The sequence below is a fragment of the Falco rusticolus genome, chromosome 10, assembly GCF_015220075.1.
Source record: "Falco rusticolus isolate bFalRus1 chromosome 10, bFalRus1.pri, whole genome shotgun sequence".
In the NCBI taxonomy this organism is placed as follows: domain Eukaryota; kingdom Metazoa; phylum Chordata; class Aves; order Falconiformes; family Falconidae; genus Falco; species Falco rusticolus.
The window spans coordinates 8622875-8648373 of record NC_051196.1 but is presented as its reverse complement, the minus strand read 5'-3'; the positions used below and the strand labels follow the sequence as shown (position 1 = coordinate 8648373).

Below are 25499 nucleotides of genomic sequence, written 5' to 3'. Positions count from 1 at the left end.
TTTTTCTGGATGGTATAATTTTTGTCATAAATGAAAAAATATGAAGTACATTTTATTTGGGTAAGTGCATTCATCATAAAAATCTGTACATGCTGTCAGGAGAATCATATGCATCTTTCTAAATATTCTTATTGCTATGAATTTATAGTACCTTCTCAAAAAGCATTGTGAAAGGAGCAAAACGTGCTGGGAAGATGACAATTGGACGCCAGTATTTATTAAAGAAGAAGACAGGCACAATAGTGGAAGAAAGAGGGAATCGCCCAGGCTGTAATGAAGATGATGATATCTCTGGTAATAATAAAAAAATTTTTCTGTGTAGTTTATAAGTTTATCCTATTATGCTTCCGTTCCAATATATTGAGTAAGAAATGTCCTCAAGAAGAAATGGCACTCTTCTAGGCAGGAAAGAGAAGGGTTTCAAATATGTCCATTTGCTAAGTGTTTTCTTTTGTGATGATGAGGGAAAAGAGGAAGTTGACTTCATTCAGTAGTAAAGCACAATACTAGATTATTCAATTATTGAAGTATTTTCATATAGTGTATTTTTTATCATTTTTTTACATTATAATAGTGTAGATGGAACATCCCAGAAGCATGCTGTAGCTTCCATTTATCTTTAGATGTCGTGACATCTGCAGTTAGTCTGTGATGAGAAAGCACTAATCATTGAAATTCAAAAACAAGCAAATATGATGGGAGACTTACGTGGCTGTGGAAGTGACAAATGATTTCTGAGAGAAGCGGAAGTCATTACTACTGAAAATACCGTTTTTCCAAATTTTGGTTGAAAGGATTTGGGGACAGAAGGTAGGAAGTGATTTGGGCACTTTGTATAATTTGTGTGATGGTGTGGAGTTTGACTTTCTTCCAAATACTTCTTTTTCTACCATGTGCTGCTGTCAGTATATCCTTATCTGGACCAGTGCTAATTTATAATAAACCACTAGAGGGAACCAGATTCTCCTGTACATAAACAGGTATTGTTTTGTCATACTGTTCTTTCTTCTATATGAAAAAAAAAAAAAAAAAAAGGCATTTCAGATAACAAAGTGTTTACCGAACACTAATATTTTTTTCAAAACATCAAACAAGCCTAATTGTCCTTTTAAATGTTTGGTCAGTGAGCAAGTCAACATATGTGACTTTACGAGCAGACATATAACAGTTGTCTAAAGCAGGATGTGTTACTCCGCTTCTCTCTTCTCTCTGAAATGGAAGAAAGCCATTCTAGGAAAGCTAGAAATTATTGATTCTCTTCATTCATTCCAGATAAAACTGGTGGAAAAAAGGCAAAAAGAAAGGATTGCAAAATTCAGAATGTCTTTTCAGTACTGAAAAATTACGTTCTTAAGGAAGATGCTGGTAATTCAATTAAGTGCTGTGTTAGTATGTGTTCTGATGTTGCAGACTCTTTGAGTCAGAAGCAGTTCTTCAGGCTGTACCTGTGTGATTTTGGGGTCATTTTGTGTCCTCACCCAGAGGCAGCAAGCACAATCATACCTGTGTATTCTTACTTCTCGACGATGAAGAAATTTTAAAGAGTTTCTTGTATTGCTTGTATGCAAAACAACTACATTCTTCCATGAACACGGGTGTTATATAAACATGGGCGATAGTCACTTTTTTCGTCCCCTAACAAAAATTTAAAAATATAAATTGTGAGGCTTCCTGCCTGCTGCTTTCCAGATTTTTTGAGCAGGAACATGCAAAGTCATCCAAGTCTGACAATCTGCTTTTCTCTCCATGCTGCACTGACACCTCAGGTATAGTCAGCTGGCAACAGTAGTAACATTTTGCTTCAGGCAGAGTATAAATTGCCGTAGGAAATTTGCTATTTAATCACTGCAATTTCTTTTATATTTACTGCTGTGAATGACTTCTTGCAAGTCTCAAAAATGAAGTATGGGAAACTATGCAGCTGTACCAACGATGAAGCAAATGGGAAGTGTCTACAGCGGGTGATGCATTGTCTTAAAAAAGAAATATTAAAGATGGGGTTGGAAAGAACCTCAAGAGATCGTCTGCTCCATCTCTTTGCCCCAAGATAAGATCAACATACTTGATCTGTTCCTCATAGGTGTTTACCTAACTCCTTTTTTAGAAGCTTTCAAAGATGAAGGTTCTGCAACTCTAGGCAATTTGGACTAATGCTTTAATCATCCTTAATGCTGGAGAAAATCAAGCAACTTTCTGATATTCGGGCCTAAACATTTCCTCGCCACAATTTAAAACCTTCACTTCTTATTCTGCCACCATATACATTAGAAGAGATGATTCCCTTCATTCCTGTTGTAGTGCTTAATGTATTTATGGACTATTGTAATACTTCTCTGTTCTTTTCTGGATATTAAACATCTGCAGTTTTTTCAGTTCTTTGTTTGTTAGTCTTGATAGACTAATCATCTTCATTGCTCTTTTCTCAGTCCTCTTTAGGTGGTCCACATATAACTTGCAATGTGATTTCCAAAACCGGGCACAGTAATGTAGTTATAAGTTGTTGCCAATGAACACCCAATCTCCCTCTGATTCCATCCCTTCTTTTTATTTTCAGAGATTAGAATATCATCACTACTAAATTCTGTTTCCCATAGTGATCATGCTGGTGTGTTCCATAAAACAGGAGTCTGTAAAACCCACTTTTACCAACAGTCATATCTCGGGAACAGTAAAGTAGAGGGGTTATTCATCTTCTTTTCTAAATCAGATTTTAAAAAATCCATTTTAATCTCGAGACAGCAAAACTTCTTCATCTCCCTCTTCAAGTGAAGGACACTGATATAAGCTCTTATAGTCTCTAGCTTTTTATGCACAGGAAAATGTTTTGCAAATTTGGATCACCAATATACCTGCTTTCATGAAAGAACAATGAATTTAGGAAAAAATATTTCAAAAAATGCACCCTCATCTTACTTGGGTTATAGCTTTCCACTCAGAAATACCAAGTATTTAAATACTTAAATACCAAGCTTCTGTATGGTCCAAAATAAAATTATTTCTAAAACTCATTTAATTTGTTTCTTGTGAGCGTACTTTATACTTGTAAATGTTTTGTAACTTCTTTCTTACCATGACAGATGTGGAAACACAGAAAAAAGGGGAGATACCCATGGCATTACACTCTGTATTATTTAGGTCAAATAGAGAATTGTCATTTTTGTTGGTTGAGCTGCAGGGGTGATAAAATTGCTCATTTATCTTCTATGCTAAGGTGCACAAAAAAGAAACTTCTATGGATTCTACACCTGTAAATTCTGAATGTTGTCTACTGCCAGTAAATTTTAATTGTATCATAATTTCTATTTTTAAAAATAAATTTAATTTCATTTTATAAAGTCCTGTTTTAAATCCTTCTATGCTTTTCAGCACCTCATTCATGAGGAAATACTTCCCCTCATATGCACGTATTTTAATGCCTGAGGTGGTAACAAGTAACTGATACATGCTGTGAACAGTAAATCTGCTTTCAGAAGTATTTGGAACTAGTTGGAAGTTAATAACAGGCAGGTGGCAGGTTTTGTACAAAGACCTTGCTTGACTTGAATTTCAGTGTAGTCTGAACTTGTGACATGGTTTTTATCTGTCATGGTTAAAGGTTTTTCTGCTCTGGAGAGTGCAGCTGATGTGCACGGCTGAGCAAAGCTACTGTTTGACATTGAACCCAAGGCATTAAGAAACCAAGTGTCATCTATTGTGAAATTATGTGAATAATTTTTTTTTATTATTTGAACCAAGCCTTAAAAAGATTGTTACATCTTTTCAAGGTAGTTTAAAAGAATTGTGAGATCTGTTCAATGGATTTATGTGCATATTTGTCATTATTCTGTCCTGTGTACATCTTTGTATAGCAGTTGTGAGTTTAACAGGTTTTCATAAACTGTCAAAAGGAAGATTATCTGCCTTCAGTTCAGTTCAAATGAATATATGAGAGGACTTTTTCCAGGATTCTAGCAAGAGTTGTCAGCCTTGCCAGTCACAAGTGCAATAGGAAATGTGCGATATATTCAGGTTTCTTAACTAAAATATTACTTTATTTCTTATCATTTCTATAAAGTGTGGTTTGGATATATTCTTGTCATTCATCACTGACAGTGGGAGAAACTAATATTTTGTTCAGAAGAAAGTAGCATCATTTTCTGTGTAGCTGCTGGCCTCCCCAGTAGCAAGCTGTTAAAGATTTTTAACTTCAGTTTCAGATGACAGCGAGCTGCACACAGGTGGTACCTTAAAAGCATCAGAAAAATCAACAATGGAGCAATTAGTAGAAAGAGCTTGTTTCAGAGACTATCAGCGTTTGGGACTAGGGACCATCAGCAGTAACTCTTCTCGCTCAAAACCAGAATACTTAAGAATAACTGCGCTGAACAGGATGTATTCACTTTGCAGGAGGTGAGCTTACCAATTCAGCCAAGTAGTTGAAAACAAAGATGACGTAACACATATACCACATGATGTATCCTTTTAAGCAACTTACTCTTGAGAAAATTCTTGTCTGCAGTAGGAGCGTTCAACCAGTGACCTTGAAGCTATTTGTATTCCACTCAGAGGTTTGTGTTCTGGTGGCTGCACATGTATGCATCAGATGTGGAAAGACTGCCAGCAACGGCAGCCAGCAGTGAGCTTGCAGAACTGCCCCAGAAGCTCTGTCGGACGGCACAAGTCGCCTTTCCTAGGCTCTTTCTGTAGCCCATGGAAAGAGAGTGCCCCTGGGGCTTTTGGAGGAGACTGCTAACACAGATACCCTGAATTGCCGCTCTCTCTTGGCTTTCTACACCGATGTCTAAATCGTTTGGCTGTTTTTCAGCTTTCTGACTTCGCCAATAAAGTTAGCTGGTAGAGCTCACTCTCTCAGTAGGGTTTCTGTAACTTGCTGTGTTGGTACTGGAAATTATTTAAGTAATACATTTACATGTAAAATCTATTCTGTTCCTAAATAAAAAAAGCAAGCCTCAGAAGCAATTATACATAACTATTTTCTTAAAATAAAAAAACGTTTTAAAGTTAAATTCATGAAGATATCTACACTACTTTAGAAGTTTGTTATGTGTTGTAAGTGTTGTGTTTTAACACATGAATGTTACTACATTTTTGTTGTGCAAGCTGACGTAGTTTATTACCACCACCCACAAAAATTCTTCTTAATACAAAAGCATACCGGTGTAAGTCATATCAGAAGAGCATTTGCATTCCCTAAAACCAATTTTGGCTAGTCATTGCTTTCATTGTGGATAATGAAATCCCCAGTTCTTCATGGAAAGAAGGGCACACAAAAAAATACTGGATCATTTCTTGTTTTCTGGCTAGATGAGCAGACTAGACTAGACTAAAGTAATGGAATAATAACTGGTTTTGTTCAGTCAACACTGAGTACAATGCAGATGAAGGCATTAAATCTGCATTTTCGCTATGCTTTGCACATGATAGAGACAGTTCTTTCCTCCCCCCAAATCACCAGTTTTTAATATTATATAGGATTTTTTTGAAAAGGTAATTAATATCTGAGTGGATTACAAATCTCAGGATGTAAATACTTACCTAGTGCCGTATTAGTTTGGTTACTGTGTTTTAAGAAGTAGACCATAAATATTATGTATATCAGTTTTTGTATGAGGGCAGTTCAGTAAACGTCAGAGAACTGAATTTACAGGAACGGTGTATATTGTAGAGGAACAAAGTTGTTTACTAAGCATTAACTTTTCCCTGCTCTTCGTCTTGGTTTCTTCTTAACATATGAAATTGGCACTTAAATTGAATATTTTTGGAGGAGTTAGAAAATAATCTTCCATATTACTTGAATCCTTCTTTTGCTAGCATGAGCACAACTACTCTCTTGCTGGGTTTTCTGTATTTAAAGGTGTTGTGTCAGTGAATTTCTTAATCTCTCAATGTATTGTATTGTTTTAAAAATCACACAAAAATGCAGTTTCAAATACACTGTTCCAAGGAATCTGACTGTAAAATTTAAATGTATTTTGACATAAACCAAAACCTATTGTTTTAGTTGTGATACTTTAGGCAATCTAACATTCTTTCCTTTCAATTCTCATATTTCATATACAAGTTCAGAACAAAACTACTGCATCATTTGCATGCCTCAAAATTCCCTTTTTTGACATGCTGAAAAATACAGCTTCATTATAGTGCCAGATAAGAGATATACTAAGAAGAAAAATACTACCAAATAAAAAATAACCTTAAATGGAAAGAGACTACTAGTGATAGTCTTAGAAATTTTTCTTAATTAAAGTTGGTTTTAAAATGCAGTTTTCTTTACAAATGAAGGTATTTGCCCTGATCGGACTAAAAATGTGAGTTGCTAAACGGTTGAGGTGTATTTTCATTAAGATTTATATTCAGTTTGTAATTTTAGGGAATTTTTTTGTTGTTGTTTAAAGTTTTGAAAGCTTTTTTTTTTTTTTTTTCACTTTTTTGTCAATACAGTTACCCTGGGCTTCTGGTAGTACCTCAGTCTGTTCAAGACAGCAGTCTGCAGAGAGTTGCTCGCTGTTACCGTCACAATCGCCTGCCAGTTGTCTGTTGGAAAAACACTAAAAACAGTACTCTTCTACTCAGATCTGGGGGCTTTCACGGAAAAGGTGTTGTTGGCCTCTTCAAATCCCAAAACACACATCCTACAGGTGAGCAGATGCAGCTAGGCTTTCTGTGTAAGTAATTTTATGTATAAATACTTATTTTCTAGAGGAAATCAGTCATATGATTGAACCAAAAGTCACAGGATATGAACGGTTATCTGATACTGCGTTAGTTCAATTTACTGTATGTCAAGAAGCAGGTCCTGAATGGCACGAAAGTGGTTCAAAAAGAGTAATTTAAATGAAAGCTGGTATCTGCCAAATGCTATGCGGAGTTCCCTGTTGCCCTTAAATTATCTTTTTCCTTTGCACTGATTTACATACTGAATGTGTGTTGTCCCTTTTAATAGAAGATTGTATAAAATATTAGGAAGACCATTATCCATTTGATTTCCTCATGTTTTTCATTGTAATACTAGTTTAACTTTTTTCTTTCTTTTATAAAGCATAGACCTGAAAGATTCTAGTTGGAGTCTTTCCATTGAGTGAATCTCTTCCTTTGTGTGATCAGGATTGGACCAGCACAAGATTTGTCAGAATAGTTAAATTTTTCAGGAGAATATAACATTAGGGCAACATTAGTTTTGGAAATAATATTGGTTGACTTTTATCATTCACAGACAGTAGTTAGGATACGTATTGTGACTGCCTGGATTTCCATCTCTTATGCTGATAAGTTTCTTCAGGTTAATGTCATGTCAAGAGTGAACTTGGCGTATTGCTGAAGAAAATGACAGTGTTCTCTTTAATCAAAGTTGTTTAGATATTATTCTAGAATTAGTCCATAATTTTTAAGGAAAAGAAAATCTGAGGGGGAGTTGGAATACCAGGAGCTCATTAAGGTAGTGAGGAAATTCCTTGGTCTTGTTTATGTTTGTGTCTCACCCCAGTAATGATTAAAACACAATTAAAAGGTTTGACTCTACTGAATGGTTTGTTCTACAGAATTTTTCAAAGCCTGTAACAAGCGTACTGTACAAATATGTGCAAGTCGCATGAAAGTAATTTGAAGGTCATGATTTGAATTTTTTCTGCATAGTCTTCCTGAATTTTTCCTTCACAGAGTATCTTTATGAAAACTACATTTCCTTTACTTGTAAATAACAGTTTATATCAGCCATAATGTTAAGCTGTATGAGGTTTTGTGTGTAACAACTGCATCTTTTTAAAGATGCAAAAATCTTCTCAAAATTTCAGAGATATTAGAAAAACACATTTTATATCAGACGCTGCCTGGACTGGCTATTAACGCTAATTTGTGAATTGGTAATTATCTGCTGAGTATTCTCTGCTATAGCAAACTAAGAGGACAAAGATAATCTTAACTTAAATTCAGGTTGACAGATGCATACCTTCCTAAGCAGAGGTTTCATACGAGTAGGTTTTTATTAGGTGGTTCTGGGTTGATAGACAGAAGCCAAGAAGACCTGCTGGGACTTGGTGAACATTTTTGTGATTTCCTGTTAAATTGGGTATTGAGCAAGCATTCAAAGCATAGCTGAGATCAGTATGTTACATAAGAAGCACTGAATATATATTTTTAGAGAAATTAAGCACAGTACTGAAGTGTTGCACAGAACCAAACTACATGTGCAACAGATTTGTGTTTTTCTAATGTCTGTCCACAAAGGATTTGATGATATTAACAGATGTTTGAATATGAGATGGAGAGTGTGCAGGTCTTTTCAGAAGTTCCTTTGAAACGTGAAAGCTGGTTTCAGAATTTCACTTCACCTTTTCTGGGAGTTTTTTGCAGGGTATTGTAGTTCTAAATATGATATTCTACACGTGAGTTACAAGTATTGGTCAATTGCCATGTGGGAAGACCATGTATGTTTCTTGTATGTAGTAACACTGTCCAAGAGAGCAGTTACCCTGATACAGGCTGGATTATTGACTGTGTTGGGACCTGTTGTAAGGTAAAGATGCAGCAACCTGCACCCAGGCATATAGAGCACATATTAGCAGCTGAGGCAAGCTTAACTGAGTTACTAAGCAATGCATTTCTTTCCTGGGATTTATTAAACTGCTACCAGGATCACCATCCCCATCTTTTGTTTAAATCTATGCTGTTGTGTTGGCTTTCGTGTATGATACAGTACTTAAAACATCAGTCACTATAGAAATCTGTGTTCACCTGTGCAGGTAAGGGCTTCATACCTTGAGTCACCAGTAGTCTTTCATCCCCTTATACTGCTCTTAAGCACTGTATGGTGGGATGATTGGTGTTAAGGATGAAGGGGAAATTTTCCATCTATAATCTTTCACAGGGACACTATTGCCCTCAATCTTTTTATTCAGATGTCTGCCCAGTTCAATAACAGGCTTTCATATAAATCAGCTATTAGTCTCCTGAGCCTCTTTCCTAAAATGCACACTGCAAAACCAATACTCTTCACAAAATAAAACTTTGTAAATGCAAGTAGTGAAGACACTATCCTTTGATTTTGGCATTTTATTTCCTTTCACTTAGCTAAATTAAGAACTAAATTGACTCTTTGTGGGATTGCTTCAAGGACTAGGAGACCCAGAGATCATTCAAGTGGATTTCAGGATGTGTAAACTCTACTTAAGAGTTGAAGAGAAAATAATGGTTTTCTCCAGATTTGTTCCACTTTGTCAGACAGAAACAGCATGACGTTTCCTGCACATACGTTTTCTAATCGCTTCCTAATTGTACTTCCAATTCAGGCACTAATTTTAACAGGACTATTTAGATACTAATTTTAACAGGCCTATCTTGACATTTCTTCTTTTGCCACCTCCAGCTAATTAGGTTACTGTCTGTTAGTCTCCAGCACAGAATCTGATTGGATCATCACTAGAAAAATTTATAAGTTACCACTGTGGTTCATCAAAGTGTGTTCGATCAAATTCTTTGACTCTCTCCCCTTATCTCTTCTTCCAAATCTTGGCTTTTGTGGTCAAGATACCAAATCCTGGTTTGGTTTAAACAGCTATGACATTTTTGTCCTATAGCGAGTCCCTCGGTGGCTGCAATAAACTAGAATTCAAAAAATTTTGGCATTTGAAAAAGATCTGACTCGTTGAGACCGGACACTTTTTTGTCACCACAGTGTGGCCCAGGGCCTGACCTTCATCTCCTTTCCTTCCTTTAAATCCTCACACCTGCACACAAATGGGTGGAGTTTTTCTGGTTAAGATTCATTTTTTTATTTCTCTTACTTTTGAGGGTTTTTTCCCTTGGTTCTCTGTTTTGTTATTTGTTAGTTAACTTTCCTTAAGTCTCAAGATTGTCTTAAGTAGACTGTTTAACTTCAGTACTTTGTCAGAGCCATTATATCTTCTCATCTTGCCTTTTTTAGCTCCACACTCTGTTTTTAAGCTGTTTCCTCTCTGGCTTTGCTTTCATCCCGTCTTTTGCAGCCACTTCTCTCTCTCTGAAATGGTCCTTCTTGTGTCTCCAGCAATGTGAGCAACACAGTAACAATTAGAAAATTACTCTGTTTCTGACATCTGTAGTCATCTGAAGCTACATGCACATACAGCTTTATGCAGAAGTTTTTTGAGAAGGAATTGTGGTTCTCACAAGATTGCAGCTCCCTTTCCTACAAGTTACCGAAGTATGTGGGGAGACTCTTCCTCAAGTTACCTGCTGGTGAAGGAGCAGGTGGACTGTCACTGAGGAATGGGAACGTTGCTTTTCATAGTCAGGGATCCCTTAACGTGTGTAACCCAGCTGTGCATGCACTGCCCATCCTCTTTCATCTCTTCGTTCCATTCACAAGGTCGGATTCTGGAGGTGGGGTACCTGAAGGACATGTAGATTATCTCCATTGATGACTCTAAATGCAGCAGAGTGCATGAACACTGGTGTCTTTTGATCTATGTATACTTCAGTGACTGGGCAATACATCTCAAGTAACCTTCCTTTACCGGAATGAGGAAGCACTGGTTGAGTATGGGTTTAACTTAATTCTGTTAAAGAAATGGTTCTCTACACATTCTTTTAAAAGGCTGACATTTGCTGACAAGCAGCACAAACTTAGAAACGTTACTTGTCATTCTGAGAGTGAAGGGAAAACTACTTTTCCATTACGTTTGCTCTGATCACTGGCTAGTGATTAATGTTTGAAGTAGTGACCGTGAGGTAACAGACTCTTTCAGAAGTTTAGCTTTGTGGGGTGGAATGCAAGAGAATGCTGCTGGGTGCTGCTCTGCAGGCGATGAACATCTGGGCATTTTTTGTCATCAAAGGAATAGCTTTTTGAAACTTGACAAACTACGAGACATTTTCAATGCTCTGCTTTAATAAGCTTTTTGTTTTGCTATTCTATGTATTTATAAAGGTACTTGTATTTTAATGTATTTGATTCTTCTTGTGACTCTAGCTCCTGCTTCTTTAGAATCTTCAAGCAGTTTAGAACAGGAAAAATACCTACAAGCCTTCCTAAATGTGATATCCGTCCACTGCAAAATGAATGGCAGTAATACTCTCACTGTTAGACCAACAATTGCTCTGTCTCCAGGTAAAATTGGTTTGTATAGTGCTTTTCTATGGTAAAGTTGAAAAGTGAGTTTTTCCTAATTTCATGTTAGTCCAATGGCCCATACAAATTCTGCTTTTTCTTTAGTTATACTTTGCAGATAGTTTATTCACTCTTAGTTTCAGTTGAATGAGTTTTCTGTATGTAAAGGATGTTTATAATCTTTCTCAAAATATTTTTCAGTGTTCTTAATCCAACAGTAAACTATTATCCACCTGTGGGTCATTTTTTTAGTGAAATCCATTTAAGTATAATGTCCAGTCCTGAGGCATTAGTAATTTATTGCAATGCTGGAACAAATAAAGTTCTCCAGAATATCAAGAAGCCAAAACTTTCTGGGTTTTGTTTTGTTTTGGGTTTTTATATGTACCAAATGCAACAATTACATTATGGAACAGAATCAAAAGCAAAGATGAGCTTTAAAGTCTTACAACAAATTAAGTGTATTAAAAACTGTATATTGTATAAGAAGCTGCCAAACTGAAGAGAATGCAAAATACTACTCTATTTCATATAACGAGAAAATATGAGATTGTAAGCTCAGATTCTGCCTTAACAGATACACTATTTATCTGCAACAGCCATGGAAGGTATATAGGCATTTTTGTGTGTGTTACATCATCATAATGGGCTTTTAATGTCATTTCCAAATAGCGCTTTACTTGCATGAAAACTCTTTCACAATACACTATTTCAGTTACTTATATGTGGAACCATGAAGAAATGAATCCATGTTTTATTTCAGTTACTATGTGATGAAACCTGTTAGGGTTTATGTGAAGGTCACCCCAATGTCTTAGAAAGACGAGTATGTGACTTAAAATTGTGTCTGTCTTGTCTTGCTCAGTTGGTGATAATTGGCCTAATATAGCCACTCAGTGGCTCTTCTTGTAAAATAACACCATTCCTGAAGTGTGCATGCTTTGCTTCCTTTGTTGTAAAATATGTTGATTACTTAGCTGTATCTAATATCTCCATACTGTTGCCAATGTATACATCTGTCTTAAAAATAAATCTGAAGTACGAAATTGGCAAGAATTTAGCTGTATTGGTTGAAAAGGGGCATTTTATCAGTTATGTTAAGTGTTAGTCTGAGTAGTTTTTTAATCTTCTATTCTTTTTTTGGCTGACTTTAGGCACTGAAAGGAGGGCTTCAAGAATGTCTACTGTGTTTAAGCAGGTAGTGCCAGGACATTTGGATGTAAATCTATCCAATAGCTTTGCTCAAGGAGGTTAGTAAGACTAGCTCAAAGTCTATTACTTGAAGTAATAAATGATTTTTTAAAAGTTAGTGAAATGAAAATAATTACATTGCTTAGTGATTCATTACCCTCTGAAACAACAAAATAGAAATTGCAGATTAACCTCAGTCCATGACATGATTTAAATATCTAATTTCTCTTTAAGTCCTCTACTTACCATTGACATAAAGCTTGTTCCATGTTGGAAATCAATGGAAAATCAAGCACTCGGGAATTAAATTTTGAAATACTTTGTGATTCATGCATGTTTTTAATTTGTCTAAAGTGTATGGCCTGAAAAGACATATTTTATATTAGGATTGAATGGGCTTTATAATCTCCACTACAGGTCATTCTGGCATTTGACTGAAGATTAGCTGATGCTTCACAAAGTTACCAATAATCTGTCTGAATAATTTTACTCTAGGTAAAGGAGGGAGATATGTGCCCTGGTGTAGTAAGTAGGGAGGTATAGTGCATTCTTTGGAAATAGTTATTCTTAGGTACAAGGGCTCCTCATTGTCATTTATACAAGAAGCGTTCAGGCTGTGAAGTGGATTCCAACTACTTTTACTCTTGTAGTCTGGAGAAATTGTTACGATCTTTTATGTGCAATATATGCACAAATTAGTGCATCAAATTCCTTAAATATGTTTGTTAGGACAGAGGTGAATCTGTTTCCCAAAAGGGAGCATTTTATATTTTACTGCCTTTAGCCCTGAAGACTCCTACTCCTCTTACAATTATTTTTAAGCATCTAAAAGTTGCTTTTCTTCCTTTCTGACACCTCATCTAAAATTAGTTAGACCTACTTTGACCTGCTAAGGTCCATTCCAGCCTAAATCATGGTGTGACAGGAAAACTGTAGCTTCGTATGGGGAAGAACAAAACAATTTTGTAGAGAAAAACTTGCAAAAGAGATGGATGGGATTAGAGAAAGGAAGAAAGGAAAAAGGCAGGGAAAGAGAAATACTCAGAGCTGTATAGACAAGTTATGTGAGAAATGCAGCAGAAGGGAAGAGAGGAAGGGCAGTTAAGTGGTGATCATAAAAAAAAAAGTGCATTTTCATGAATCATAGTATATGTGTATTTCATAAATCAAAGTTCTCTTTATGTTCTCTGCTCACTGTCTTGTTATTGTAGTACATGGAGATGAAAAAACACTATGATTTTAATTAGAGGTAAGAAAACAGGAGTCAATAGTGCCTGGAATTGTTAGGTAAATTGGTGGCTGCGCCCAGCCTGGCTTTGCACTGGAACAGTGAAAATGCTGGGCAGCCAGCAGCAGATGTTTGGTGGTACTCCATCCCCTCCTGTGGGACTGAAGTGCCAACAGCTGAGTGGTGCTGAGGGGCAGTGAAGGTGCTCCAGATAAGAAAGGGAAAGCTTGCGGGTTGGCTGCATCAAAAGTTGTCTTTTAGAGATAAAAGGATTACTGAAATAACTATGGCTGGTTTCAGGGATTAGAGTTTGTGGTAAGTGTGATAGGATGAGTTTGTTGCTGCTCAGTGAAGAAAAAAAGGAGTCTTGAGGCGGTATTAGGTCACAGATGTGTTGTTTGGTTGGACGTTGAAATCTCTTGGCCAAATTCCAGCAGTAATCGGGAAGAGGGCAGAGAAGTTATCTTGTGTCTTGCTGGATTGATGCCACACCTGCTCTGTGTACGTGAAAGGTGTAATTACAGCCCAGTATCTGCAGTCTAGTCACAGTTCAGCAGGATACGTGAGGACTTTGCTGAAATGTAAGAATGTTTTACAAGTACAGTGGGAGCCCTAGTGAAGGTGAGAAGCTGACCGGGTAAGAGAGAACAGGGAAAGGGAATATCTCCCTGTAGAGGAGTAAACACGAGGTTTTAGATTAGCTAATACAATTCTTTTAGAAGAAAATAAAATACACAAAATATATAGAATCTCTGAAATTGTTATTATCAAATAAATTCATGTACAGGATTTATTATTGCAAAGCTTTTTACTACTTTTTCACAGCTAGTTACATTTCACATGTGAAGGGGTGTCATGAGACTGTATGCAGGACCAAAAATCCAGGGTTTTGGTCAGCTGAAAAAACAGACATATGCAGATAGTCTGAAAATGGTGCTTTCTTTCTCCTTCATATTCCTAAGAATAAGTCAAAACCCCCCAAAATAAAAACAAAATAAAAAATAGACAGTGAGGTTAGCTAGATCCTTTATATCACAAGCGGCTATGGATTACCCACTACACTCTGCAAAATACAATAGCAGTGTTTTTGTGGCTTTGTTTTTATTCTCACACGTACCAGGGCTCAAAAGCTAGTTTCAGTTATGATACACCAATTGAAAACGACATTTTCTATTTTTTGTGCCAGACAACATATTTTTAATACACATCCTTTTAAAATTTAAGTTAAAAGATAGGTGCCAGTGCTTGAACAGTATTTCTCATTTTTAAAAGTCATCGTAGATCTGAATGCTCATCAGTAGTCCTGAATATTTGTGTCTGTGTCAGGTATGTTTTTTTTACTTTATCTGGAACATTGTAACAAAGTATTTGCCAGATGCCCAGTTAAGTTGTTTCTGATCTGAAATATTTGTCCAAGTACTTACATTTCATAATAGATTTCCATTCTTGGACCTTTTTTTGGCAATACTTTGGTTAATATTTTTTAGAAGAATTCTAGATACACTCAAAATAGGTACCTTTTCTTCTTACATTACTTTGTAAGTGTAGCGTGGTTCTACAGAACAGCACTTCTTACCTGGCATTGTTGTGTGATTTAACAGAATAAAATGTTTTTTCAGTACAGTTTGCTGCTGTTGGAAAAATACTAGGATATTTATAATAAATATAGCTCAGACATCTATTTTAAAAGCAGGAGACATTAACACTTTGAGTATTTTTTAATAGAATATTTGTGTTAAGAGAAGTTGGTTGTGTTGATGTGGCTTTTAAACCAAAAATATACTCTCTGATAAGCATATAAAGCTCCCACTGAAAATGAGGATTTTTGCCAGGGGGCAAAAAAAAACCTTTGTGTGATAGATATTGCATGTTTTCTAAATTATATACTTTTACACAGTCCTTTTAAAATGTTTGTAGATGTATAGAGCTAACATTTTGCACTCTGATTGATTTTAAGGTCCATCAAATTATGTACCTAAATAGACTAAACCAGTTTTTTTAAAAAGCACTAAGGTTGGGATTTTAATTAAGGTAACTTTCAGCTGGATAGAAGCTTTCAATAAAGTATTCGGCAGAATGATTTAATACTTAAATTTCCTTTGGTATTATAATGGAAAAACACATGATGGCTGTGCTACGTGTTTGAAACTATTGCTATGACAATGAAAATTACTCCTTTTTGATAAATGGGTACTTCCTTCCCATTTTTATTGGGTCTCTGGCTTGATTGATGTTTTGTCTTGTGATGACTAAGATTTGTGCTGTCTGATAAATCATATACTATAAATAAATTCAATGTATACTAGATCTCTGGAAATTAATAAGTAACCCTTTTCTTTTCTCCTGCGATGTGTCTTGCTGCAATGTGCATTCCATTCCTCCTCCTTCTGTCTTAACTGTTATCTACCAGTGCTTGGGTACAGAGATAAATGTTTCACTCATTCAAATTCCAAATCAGCAACTAAGGGAAGAGTCCACCAAGGTACTGTATTCTGTGTCCTGAAAGCACATTCTTTTCTGCCATCTCCATAACTACCGCAATATCTTAATACATGCTAAAGTGTTACTGACAGAAAGCCTTGAATCTGCATTAACAAAATTTGGGGGGGTTTAGTTCAGTGTTGTGGTTTGGTTTGGTTTTGGGGTTTTTTGGCCATTGAATGTATGATGCAGTGACAGTGATCAGTTGCACGCTTCACCATGTTATTATTCTTTAATAATGTTATAGTCTAATGTGGAGTTAAAATGTAGAAGACTTTCTGTGTGAAGATTTTAAACAGCAAAATTCTGCAAAAGAGCATTTAGTCCTCCTACTGCTTTAGTAAAACAGCTAAGAAACGTGACCTAGTCAGTGAACTTTCCAAAGTTATTATTAATGTTAGTGAACAGGGAAAAATTTATTTCTGGCAAATTAAAAGTTTTAATAATACAATATATGCCAAATAATGAAAGCTAGATACTTCTAACAAAAATAAGATACTAAGCAATATTAGAATATGAATACAATTGTGTCTTTTAATCACTGTTATCCATCACTGGTCAACATGTTCATCAGCACGTATTTGTAACCACTTTTGCTGCTTTTGATGTGCTGCAGGTGCTAATGATGGCCTGTTTTGTAAAATGTTAGAAAGTGACACTGTTGATTTTTGTATCGATCATCTTTAAGGACAGTTGTCTGTGTTGGAGCTACCATTTTTTCATACAGAATTAATGAGAGATTATTTCTCTTAGTAAATGCTCGCTGTAATTTCTGCTTGCTAAAGTCTTTATTATTTCATCTCTAGTAGTTGAGAAGTGGGACAGAAGTTTATACTAAACATACTACTGTACTATGTGAGGTATTTTAATAAAACTGTCTTTGAAGTGGAAACTCTTTAGAACTGTTACCAAGTTGTAAGCTCATAGGCAGCCGTTCTCAGTTACTCCTATTCCTTTGCTCACATCTAAGACTAGCAGCCAGACAGACTTAGAAACTGTACAGACAAGTCCCTTTTGAGGATTACTGTACAGAATTATTCTTTAATAGAAACACAGTCCTGCTTCCAAAAAACAGAATAAAATTATTTTGCTGATTGAGCTATCTCAGTGGAATTTTACTGTTATCTGCAGCTTTTTTTCTTTACGCAAGAAATGTTAACCATGGATATTACTGGATTTTCCTGAAAGGGTTGGAGTGGGGTTTTTTATATACTCTAATATCTAAATTTCTACTACTACAAGGGATTTCTGGTGCCTCTTTTGGATATCTTGCTTCACGGATTTCTGGACAAGAGTCTCTTCCGATAAACTGTTTTGCTGCGTATTAGGTTAAAGAATTTCACGCTGCGATTTGAATGCCAAATTTAGTATACTTTAAGGGATTCGATTTTCAAGTAGTGCTATTTATATTCTGAAAATCAAGTACCTTTCACGTACCTCACGTTGTTAACTAAGGCATAAGGAACAAAAAAACATTTAGTACTTCTCTCTTCTCCACCTAGTGCTAATCAGGCCTTGGCAATCTGGTTTATCACTATTTTATCTTACATTGAAATCACAAAGCTTACTTAAGCACGATCGGATCAGAGAGTGTCTGTGTGTTGTCATTTCCAGAGGAGGAAATTTGTACAATCTGGCTGCATCAGCGAGGCACAGTACGCAAATTAAAAATGCTGTAGAGAGGCAGACGTCAGTTAGGTCGGTACAATGCCATTCGAATATTGCTGTGCTGCTTTCAGGTGCAAGTCGGTGGTTCCATGTCATGCTGCACTGCTTCAAGCTCATGTTGTTGCTGGCTTTGGAATTTCTGTTCCATGCCCTGCTGCCAGAGTAATGGTGAACTAGCTGCTAGATTGAAACTATAAGACCATGATCTTTTAGGCATCCTTCTCTCTACTCACACAACTGTACTGTAGTCACATCTGCTAGAATATAGTTGTGAAACACAAGATTAAATAAAGAACTTTATTAGATTAGATTTTCATTTCTGATTGTTCATTAGATGTGGACAGTTAAAAACTATTCATGGCATTCTGCATTTTAATCATGGCATTTCGAGAGTAAATATTGAATATTTTATCCTGAAATGTAGTATTTTGATTGATCGACTTTATATACATTTTCATTATAATATGATACGGTTGATACTATTACATTAGGTAGGGCAAACGGAACTCTAGAATTCTAGGTAGCAGGGAATTTTAAGTGATACATTTCCCGTTTTTGAAGGAAATAATTATATAATATTCTTACTAGTTAGGCTTCCAAAATAATAAGCCTTTGACAAGGAAATACATCAAGTTTTTGTCCCAATCTCTGCAAATAACAACACTAGCAGCTTCAGTTCCTTATGCTTAAATGGATGCTAATTACTGGCAAGTTGTGATTCGTTTTATCATTGTATTACTGATAACCATAGCAACCATTCTCTCTACAATAGAGAGCACTGTGCAGTATTAGTATCTTAGGTAAAACGACAATGCAGTACGATGTTTTTGACAAAATTTGTTACGAAAATACTTCTTTCCAGCATGCACTGTTAATTATGTCCTATGAGAGAGCCAATGACATGTTTAAGCACTCTACTTTCCAAATTATGTTTTAGTATATGCCTCAATAATTAAGATCTACAGTGCCTCATGTAAAGAGATTTTGAAATATTTTTCATCTTTATGAAGGTGTATGGGCAAGTCTTCGTTCAAGTAACCGATTTATCAACACTCAGACTCCATTCATTGATGTCGGTGCAAGACTTGCAGGGAAAGATAACTCCACTTCTTACAGTAGCAGCCCTTTTCTGCAAAGTCAGCTTTTGAGACGGCAAGCAGCCCTCTATATATTTGGAGAAAAATCTCAGTTACGGGTAATGGCAATTTTTAATTTTCGTTTTAATTTTAACATAGTTTTCATGTGGTTTGAGTTTAATAACCCTGATGTTTTTACAGAGCAGTAAATAATATTCCAGATAAAGCGGATGAATAACTCTCCTAAAGGTGTAAACTCTTACGAGGATTATTTCTATATGCAGAATAACAACGCTATATAACTCAGTGTTGCCTGGGAGGTGAAAAATCAAGCTTTGAGGTTATATAATACAAGAAAATCAACATAAATTAAAATATACTAAGTTATCTTAAAGAGCAAGTTCAAATTCACGAGAGTTCTGTGAGTAGAGCCCTCTTTGTCACTTTTGGTCAAGTGCTGATGTGTAGTAGAGCTGAGATACAAAGGTGGGTAACAGATGACTAGAGGAATGGAATAACTTCGTGCACAGTAAAAGCATTCAAACTGGGAAAGAAATGGCTAGGAAGGAACTGCATTGCTAGGCAGCAGAGCATCCAGCAAAGCCTTCATGTGAGGAAGTCACCGTGTCTTTGCCATCTCAGCTGTCTCCCTGCACTGGCTTTGCAGAGAGCGAGGGCAGCACATTTGGCACTGCTCAGTGTAGCTGCTGGGATGAAGATGAACGCTGGGACTGTAGGCACATGGAGTAGGGCTGGTGTAGTGGCTGAGGCTGTTCAGAGCTATTCCAAGGGAAATGCTGGAGTTCTGTGTCTCCAAGTTCTTGCTTTCAAAGCCATGCTCTGGTGTACCTGATTCTGCTGACTACTCATCTAATGTTCAGCTGAGTTGTCATCTCAGTGATTCGTATTTTGGGAAACATGAAACAGACTTATTTGGCAATTTAAAAGAGCAATTTTATTTTTCTTAATGTGTTGAAATATGTTAGGAAGCAAATGGAATGTTGTTAGTCAGGAAAGCAACTGCCAGAGAAGAAAAGCTTCGTTACTGTGGGCAGCACTTAAACTTGGGTGAAGTCTAATTGATGTGAATAAGGCCAACCCAGAATTCTGTCCATCCTCATTTGATTACATGACGAGGACCATGATGTCTACAGTTTCATACACCTCTTTGTATAGATTTTAGTATTTTAAATGCAGTTGTTTAAGAAACATATATCTTGTACATTAATGCCTGGTAGTTTTACCTTTTTTCAGAAAAGGTTTGCAGATCATTTTTTTCAAATCTCTGCATTCAAAGATTGAAAGATCAGTTGTTTTCTACTTTCTTGTTCAAAATGTAAGCATGCGTAAAACGCTATGTTATTTTTGAAATATATAATTTCCAAAAACATTTATGGGTAGTAGGAAGATAGATCAGTATTCAGTTCTTTCTGAAATTATATCAGGAGATGGAAGAACGATGTTGTAGCAGAGTGAATTAAAATTCTTTGCAAATTTAGTTTCTGTTTTGAATTTTTTAATTTCAAAGAACATTCTTTTATATTTGTATTTTCAGTTGTATTTTTAAATGATGGTTTTATAACAGATATTAGTTCTTATTCCATTTCTACTTTGTCTTTTGTTATTGGTTTGCAAATTCATTTTCCTTTCACTTTCTTCATTACACATTGTTACACAAAGTGGTCATTTTAAATTAATCTCATTTGACAGTCTATCTCTTTCTAATATAATTAGCATGACAGTAATTTACAGAAATACCCTCTGAAGTCTATAGTCAGTGTTCTGATTTAATATTATAAGGCATAATAATGTAACATAAAAGACTAAACAGAAATCTTGAAAGTAAACATTTGTCATTGTTAGAACCGACTGTTCTTTTGAACAGTAAGAAAACTGTATTTTCCTGCAAAATTTTCCAGTTTTATTGGGTTGGCATTTTCATTTGCTTCTCCAGAGAACATTCTTCCTGAAGTTTTCAAATGGATCCATTCATATCAAATTTTTTTTATCTTGTTAAGTCTTCTTTTTATAACTGTAGCCCTCAGAACGTGCTGGTAAAGGAGACACTTTGATGAAAAGAAATACAGGAAGAGTAATGCGAGAGAAATGATTATGTAGAATTAAATTGCCATAATGCAATAGTAACAATTATTCACGTTTCTATTTGATTTCTTAATTAATGATAAATGAAGAGTTCAATCATCTTCTGCTGTGCAGCATATTCTGCTGTTACGAGTAATAGATGGGTACTTTATTATGGTATGTTTTGCAAGTGGTGTAAGGAGTTTTATTGTCCTGGGCATGTATTTAACTGAACAGATTTTTAATTAGGAATTCAAATATTTAGCAATAAAGCAGGCAAAACTTAGAGATTTAATGAGATGACAGTGACAAATATGCTTCCCTTTAAAATTACATCTGCTGCTGTCCTTTTCATACAGGGATTCAAACTTGATTTTGCTTTGAAATGTGAATTTGTTCCTGTTGAATTCAGTGACATCCGTCAGACAAAGGCAAGCTTTAAAAAGCTGATGAGAGCTTGTGTTCCCAGCACTATTCCTACAGATTCTGAGGCAACATTCCTTAAAGCACTTGGGGAGTCAGAGTGGTTCCCACAGGTAATTTGTATGACAGGTACTTCTAATAATCTATATGCAGTGCTGTTTACACAAAATAAATTTCAGGCTCTCCTGACAGAGAACTATTGTGTTTTAACCAGCTGTTCTTTATTCATTGTCATTATTTTGCATACTATCAATTCTGTCATTACATAAGCATCATTATTTTAATACAGTCACAACATTTACAAATATGGAAGGCATTTTTTAGAACATAATTTATGGTTTATAACATGGAACACGTACAAAAGTAGAGAAGACAGTTTTTTCTGCCTGTATAAATTTATGGTCTTGATTTTAACGGCTTTTTCTGATTTTATATATTTTAAAAATCAGAAAAAATTATAGAACAACAAATAAGCCTTTTGATTTTAAAACCAGTATTCTGCTCTTCATACGTGTTCCCACCCTGGCTTTCCATATGCACAAGTATTTAAGAAATAAGCAAGCATCTGTTTATCAGTGTGGGACATGGGGAAGTGTTTGTAGGGGAGAGGGGGATTATTTGTGTATTAATCTCTGTTCTCTCTGAATCTGTTCCTTTACTTCCCTATCCTATATTTCCTTCCATAAAGATTAACCAAACGAAGGCAAGACTGGAAGTAACTTTGCAAGATTTAAATTAAGAGGGATGTGGAAAAGTCAGCTCTTTTTAACTCCAAAACCATTTTAGTTATAGTGAATGTCTTTTTAACAGTTGCATGTTATGTTCAGAATCCTCTGCTGAATACATTCTTCTAAATGCAATTAATCATAGAAAACAGAATAGACTCTTATGCTGATTTCTTAAGGAGGAAATACTTGTAACGCAGTCATTTCAGTAATTACGCATCAGAAAATGTACTCCTGGTTGAAATGCGCTGCCGTGCAAAGCATGCCTTAGCTTCTTCCCCTTGAGGTGCAAGCACAGGCACTGGGCACTGCCTGCTGTGTTCTTCAGGAAGGGGCAGGAAGGCTTGGCTCCCTCAGCATGAGAATGTTTTCAATCACGGAGTAGTTGAGCGAGTTGATAAGTGCAGCTAAATGAGTCGAATGTCACTTTGATAACATAAACATGTCCCTATAGCAGCAGAGAGATCAAGGGGAGATTATAACATTGGAGTTAATCTCTTTTGGCATATTTGAGAGGAAAAGTAATAGTGTATCACTGCTCAGGGCTAGAACATAATGTCACACACTAGCTGTGTGACATTTAAACCACATTTCGGTGGTTTAAATCATCTCACGTGTGACATATGTGATAAAGTTAATTTATGACTGATCTGACACATTTTCTTGCTATTCCTGTGAAAGAACATAGATCTGTCATGCTGGAAATGTGTTTTTATTGTATTAAGCTTTCCTCTCCTGGGTAATAGAAGTTACACAGTATAGATTTTAACACTGTATTGACTAAATATTTCTTTATAAGGATGTGAATACCTAAGAAGAAATTTGGAGTGCTGTGCTATCTTCTGAATACAAACGATAAACCCAGTATTTTGCATTTTTCATCTTGCATCTGTATAACCGGATTGCATATCAGTTTCTTTAATAAGCAAAGCAGAAAACAGCCTTCTTTCTATTCTACTGCCAAAGAAAGTATAGAAAAATAAACAAACTGCATGGTTTTAAAAGTGGTGCTCTTTCCAATCTTTTCCTATTAAAAATTGCAGGAAAATTAGTTTCTAAGTAATGGTTATGTGAATGTTCAGAGAAGTTCAGTGTTTCCCATCACCATTTCCATGGTAATATTCATAGGATTGGGGTTGTTTTTAAGAGGAAAAAATGAGACTGCCCTAAACAAGGATGAATTCTGTAGGGTTTAACTGTTGTTTGGTTGATCTTTTTTCCTCTTTATTTTTTCCAGTTGAATTTTGTTCTCCCTGAGTCACTTCCCTGTGCCCTCTCTACTTTCTGAACTTACTTTTTTCCTTGCATAAATATTCTTAGATGTCTTTTGCTGTGATTTGTTTTCCTATAGTGCTTTCTTCTTTCCTACTGCTGCTGCTGGTTGGCTTGTACTCAGTGCTCTGCAAAGAGCAGTTTCATTCTACTGTAAAAAACTGCATTGCTTATGTATTGTCTGTTGTTTACCAAGAATGCTGTCATAGTGTGACAAAAATAGTAGAAATATCAGACAGATTTTCTTTTTAGTAATATTAACGTGAAGTCTCATAGGTAGATAAAATTGCTCAAATTCACCTAAATTTTTTAAGCTTCTTATACCTATCATGTTTAAATAAATCTCATTCGAGTCAATAACCCTTCCCAGAGAAATTAACTAACCCACCTGCTCAAGGGATTTTAGTATAACTGCATGATGAATATTAGAATGCAAATAATAAATATGTTCTCTTTCCATATGTTTTAGCCACTCCACTCAAGTATAAGAAACACTGTTTAATCTATCTAATTTCCAGTTTATAGAAATAGGATTTTTCTGTGGTTTTTTTTTAGGTTTGTGGTTTAGGTTTTGCGTTATTGTTATTCAGTTCATTAATTTTCCAATTTCCATGGGATTGAGCATTAGAAATATTGTCTTGTAAATATCTTACATGGGTTCTCCCATGAAAATACTTAGTGACTTTATGGAACCTTAACATTTCACAGGAAGTTATTTTAGTGTTAAGCCCAGGATGGAATGTCTCTACAATAAATCTGTCAACTGTGTTGTTCCCATTCTTCTTTTTATGACAGCTATTTTATTACAGTACTCATTGGTTTTAATAGCTTAAGTTCCTATCTTCAAATTTTTCCTTTATTTTTGTTGTAGTTCAGATGAAAATCCTGAGACTGTTACATGTTACAGCTTTCTCATCTGTTGCATCGGTACCTTTCTCTGTGCTATATGTAGATTTCAGAATACATATTTTAATATTTAATACTAAAATATTCTATTTATTGATAATATCTAGAAAATTATCTTATACAGGAGTATGTTACTTACTTGTAATACTTTATAGCTTCACAGAATAATGCAGTTGGGTGTGATCATCTCTGAGCTCCTGGAAAATGGTTCTTCTGTTATGGTTTGTTTGGAAGATGGCTGGGATATTACTGCGCAAGTAAGCTGCTGTTACCACCTTGAAATAGATAAATATTGAGGCAATATACCAGGCAATTCTTTTTTTACACAAGTGACTGTTAAATTGGTATAACATGACTAGATTTGTGTTGTGGCAGAAGAGAAGAAACTAGAATGCATGAATGCTTGCATGCATTTGCAGTTTTCACCATGAAGAATTTCCTTAAAATTAATTTGTTCCAAAGGTCCTGATGGACTTACAGGTCTAAGGTTTAGATACAAAATCTGCATTCCTGTACCTGACCGTATGTAACAATGAAAGCTGAAAGCTGCCACACTGTTCATTTATCTTTTTAAACTTAGTACACTTTAAACACAGGAGAAAAGGAAAGGAATTCTTTCTCTTGCCATTCACTTCCCATAAATGAAGTTAGGAGACCACACACAGGGAGAAAACTAAATTTGTGCCAAAGTGACTGTAACACCTGCTGCAAGGACAGATCACCACAACAGATAAGTTTCTGAAACAGACTATAAATTAGAAGGAAGAACCTCTGCCTCATTTAATGGGTGCATTGTGTCCATGTAGTTGCTTCGTAACTCAGAAGGTAAACACAGATACCAATAATTCTAGTAAATAAAAACTTCATGTGCAGCCAGCATCCCGGTACCAGGTAAATAAACCCACAAAAGAACGTTCATTTCTTTTGAAGAGTGAAGGGGACGTACGTAGCTGGAAGTGTAAGAATCTCTGCTGCATTTTACAGTCTCCTGAGGTGCTCTCTATAGATGAGCACCGTAGCATGGCAGCACTGCAGAAACTGTAAAGTCACCCTCAAGATCACTTCTTTAACACTTTCTTTGCTGAGGCAGCTAATAGTATTTTATAAATGTTTAGTATCCTTATTTTATTAATATAAGTGGGTTCATTTCAGATGTAATTTAAATGTGGTAAGCAATATAATGACTCAGAAGTTATAGTTGCTCAGGTTTGAGTTTTACAGATATGTAAAGCCTCAATTTAATTGAAGCTTTTGCACATGCGATATTATTTGGTTTGTTTTCTAAGAATACTTAATGTATGTGGTAAAATACTTGTAATTGAGTTTACATGAAGGCTTTTGTTTCCTTGAATTATAAACAGATC

At 35.6% G+C, this 25499-nt stretch overlaps 1 protein-coding gene across 5 annotated transcripts in view; it reads left to right on the top strand.

Annotated features, from left to right (window-relative positions):
• The window catches only part of SBF2 (SET binding factor 2), a 255148-nt gene that overhangs the window by 208717 nt on the left and 20932 nt on the right, over positions 1-25499 (top strand). For 2 of the 5 annotated variants that reach the window (XM_037402206.1, XM_037402207.1), the window contains exons 25-33: positions 149-294; positions 4191-4389; positions 6442-6638; positions 10946-11083; positions 12238-12333; positions 15913-15984; positions 18662-18846; positions 21169-21345; positions 24291-24392. In XM_037402206.1, coding sequence (XP_037258103.1) covers positions 149-294; positions 4191-4389; positions 6442-6638; positions 10946-11083; positions 12238-12333; positions 15913-15984; positions 18662-18846; positions 21169-21345; positions 24291-24392 — 1312 coding nt within the window. The remainder of the gene's footprint in view (positions 1-148; positions 295-4190; positions 4390-6441; positions 6639-10945; positions 11084-12237; positions 12334-15912; positions 15985-18661; positions 18847-21168; positions 21346-24290; positions 24393-25499) is intronic. The other 3 variants (XM_037402209.1, XM_037402208.1, XM_037402210.1) reach the window with 3 other exon arrangements.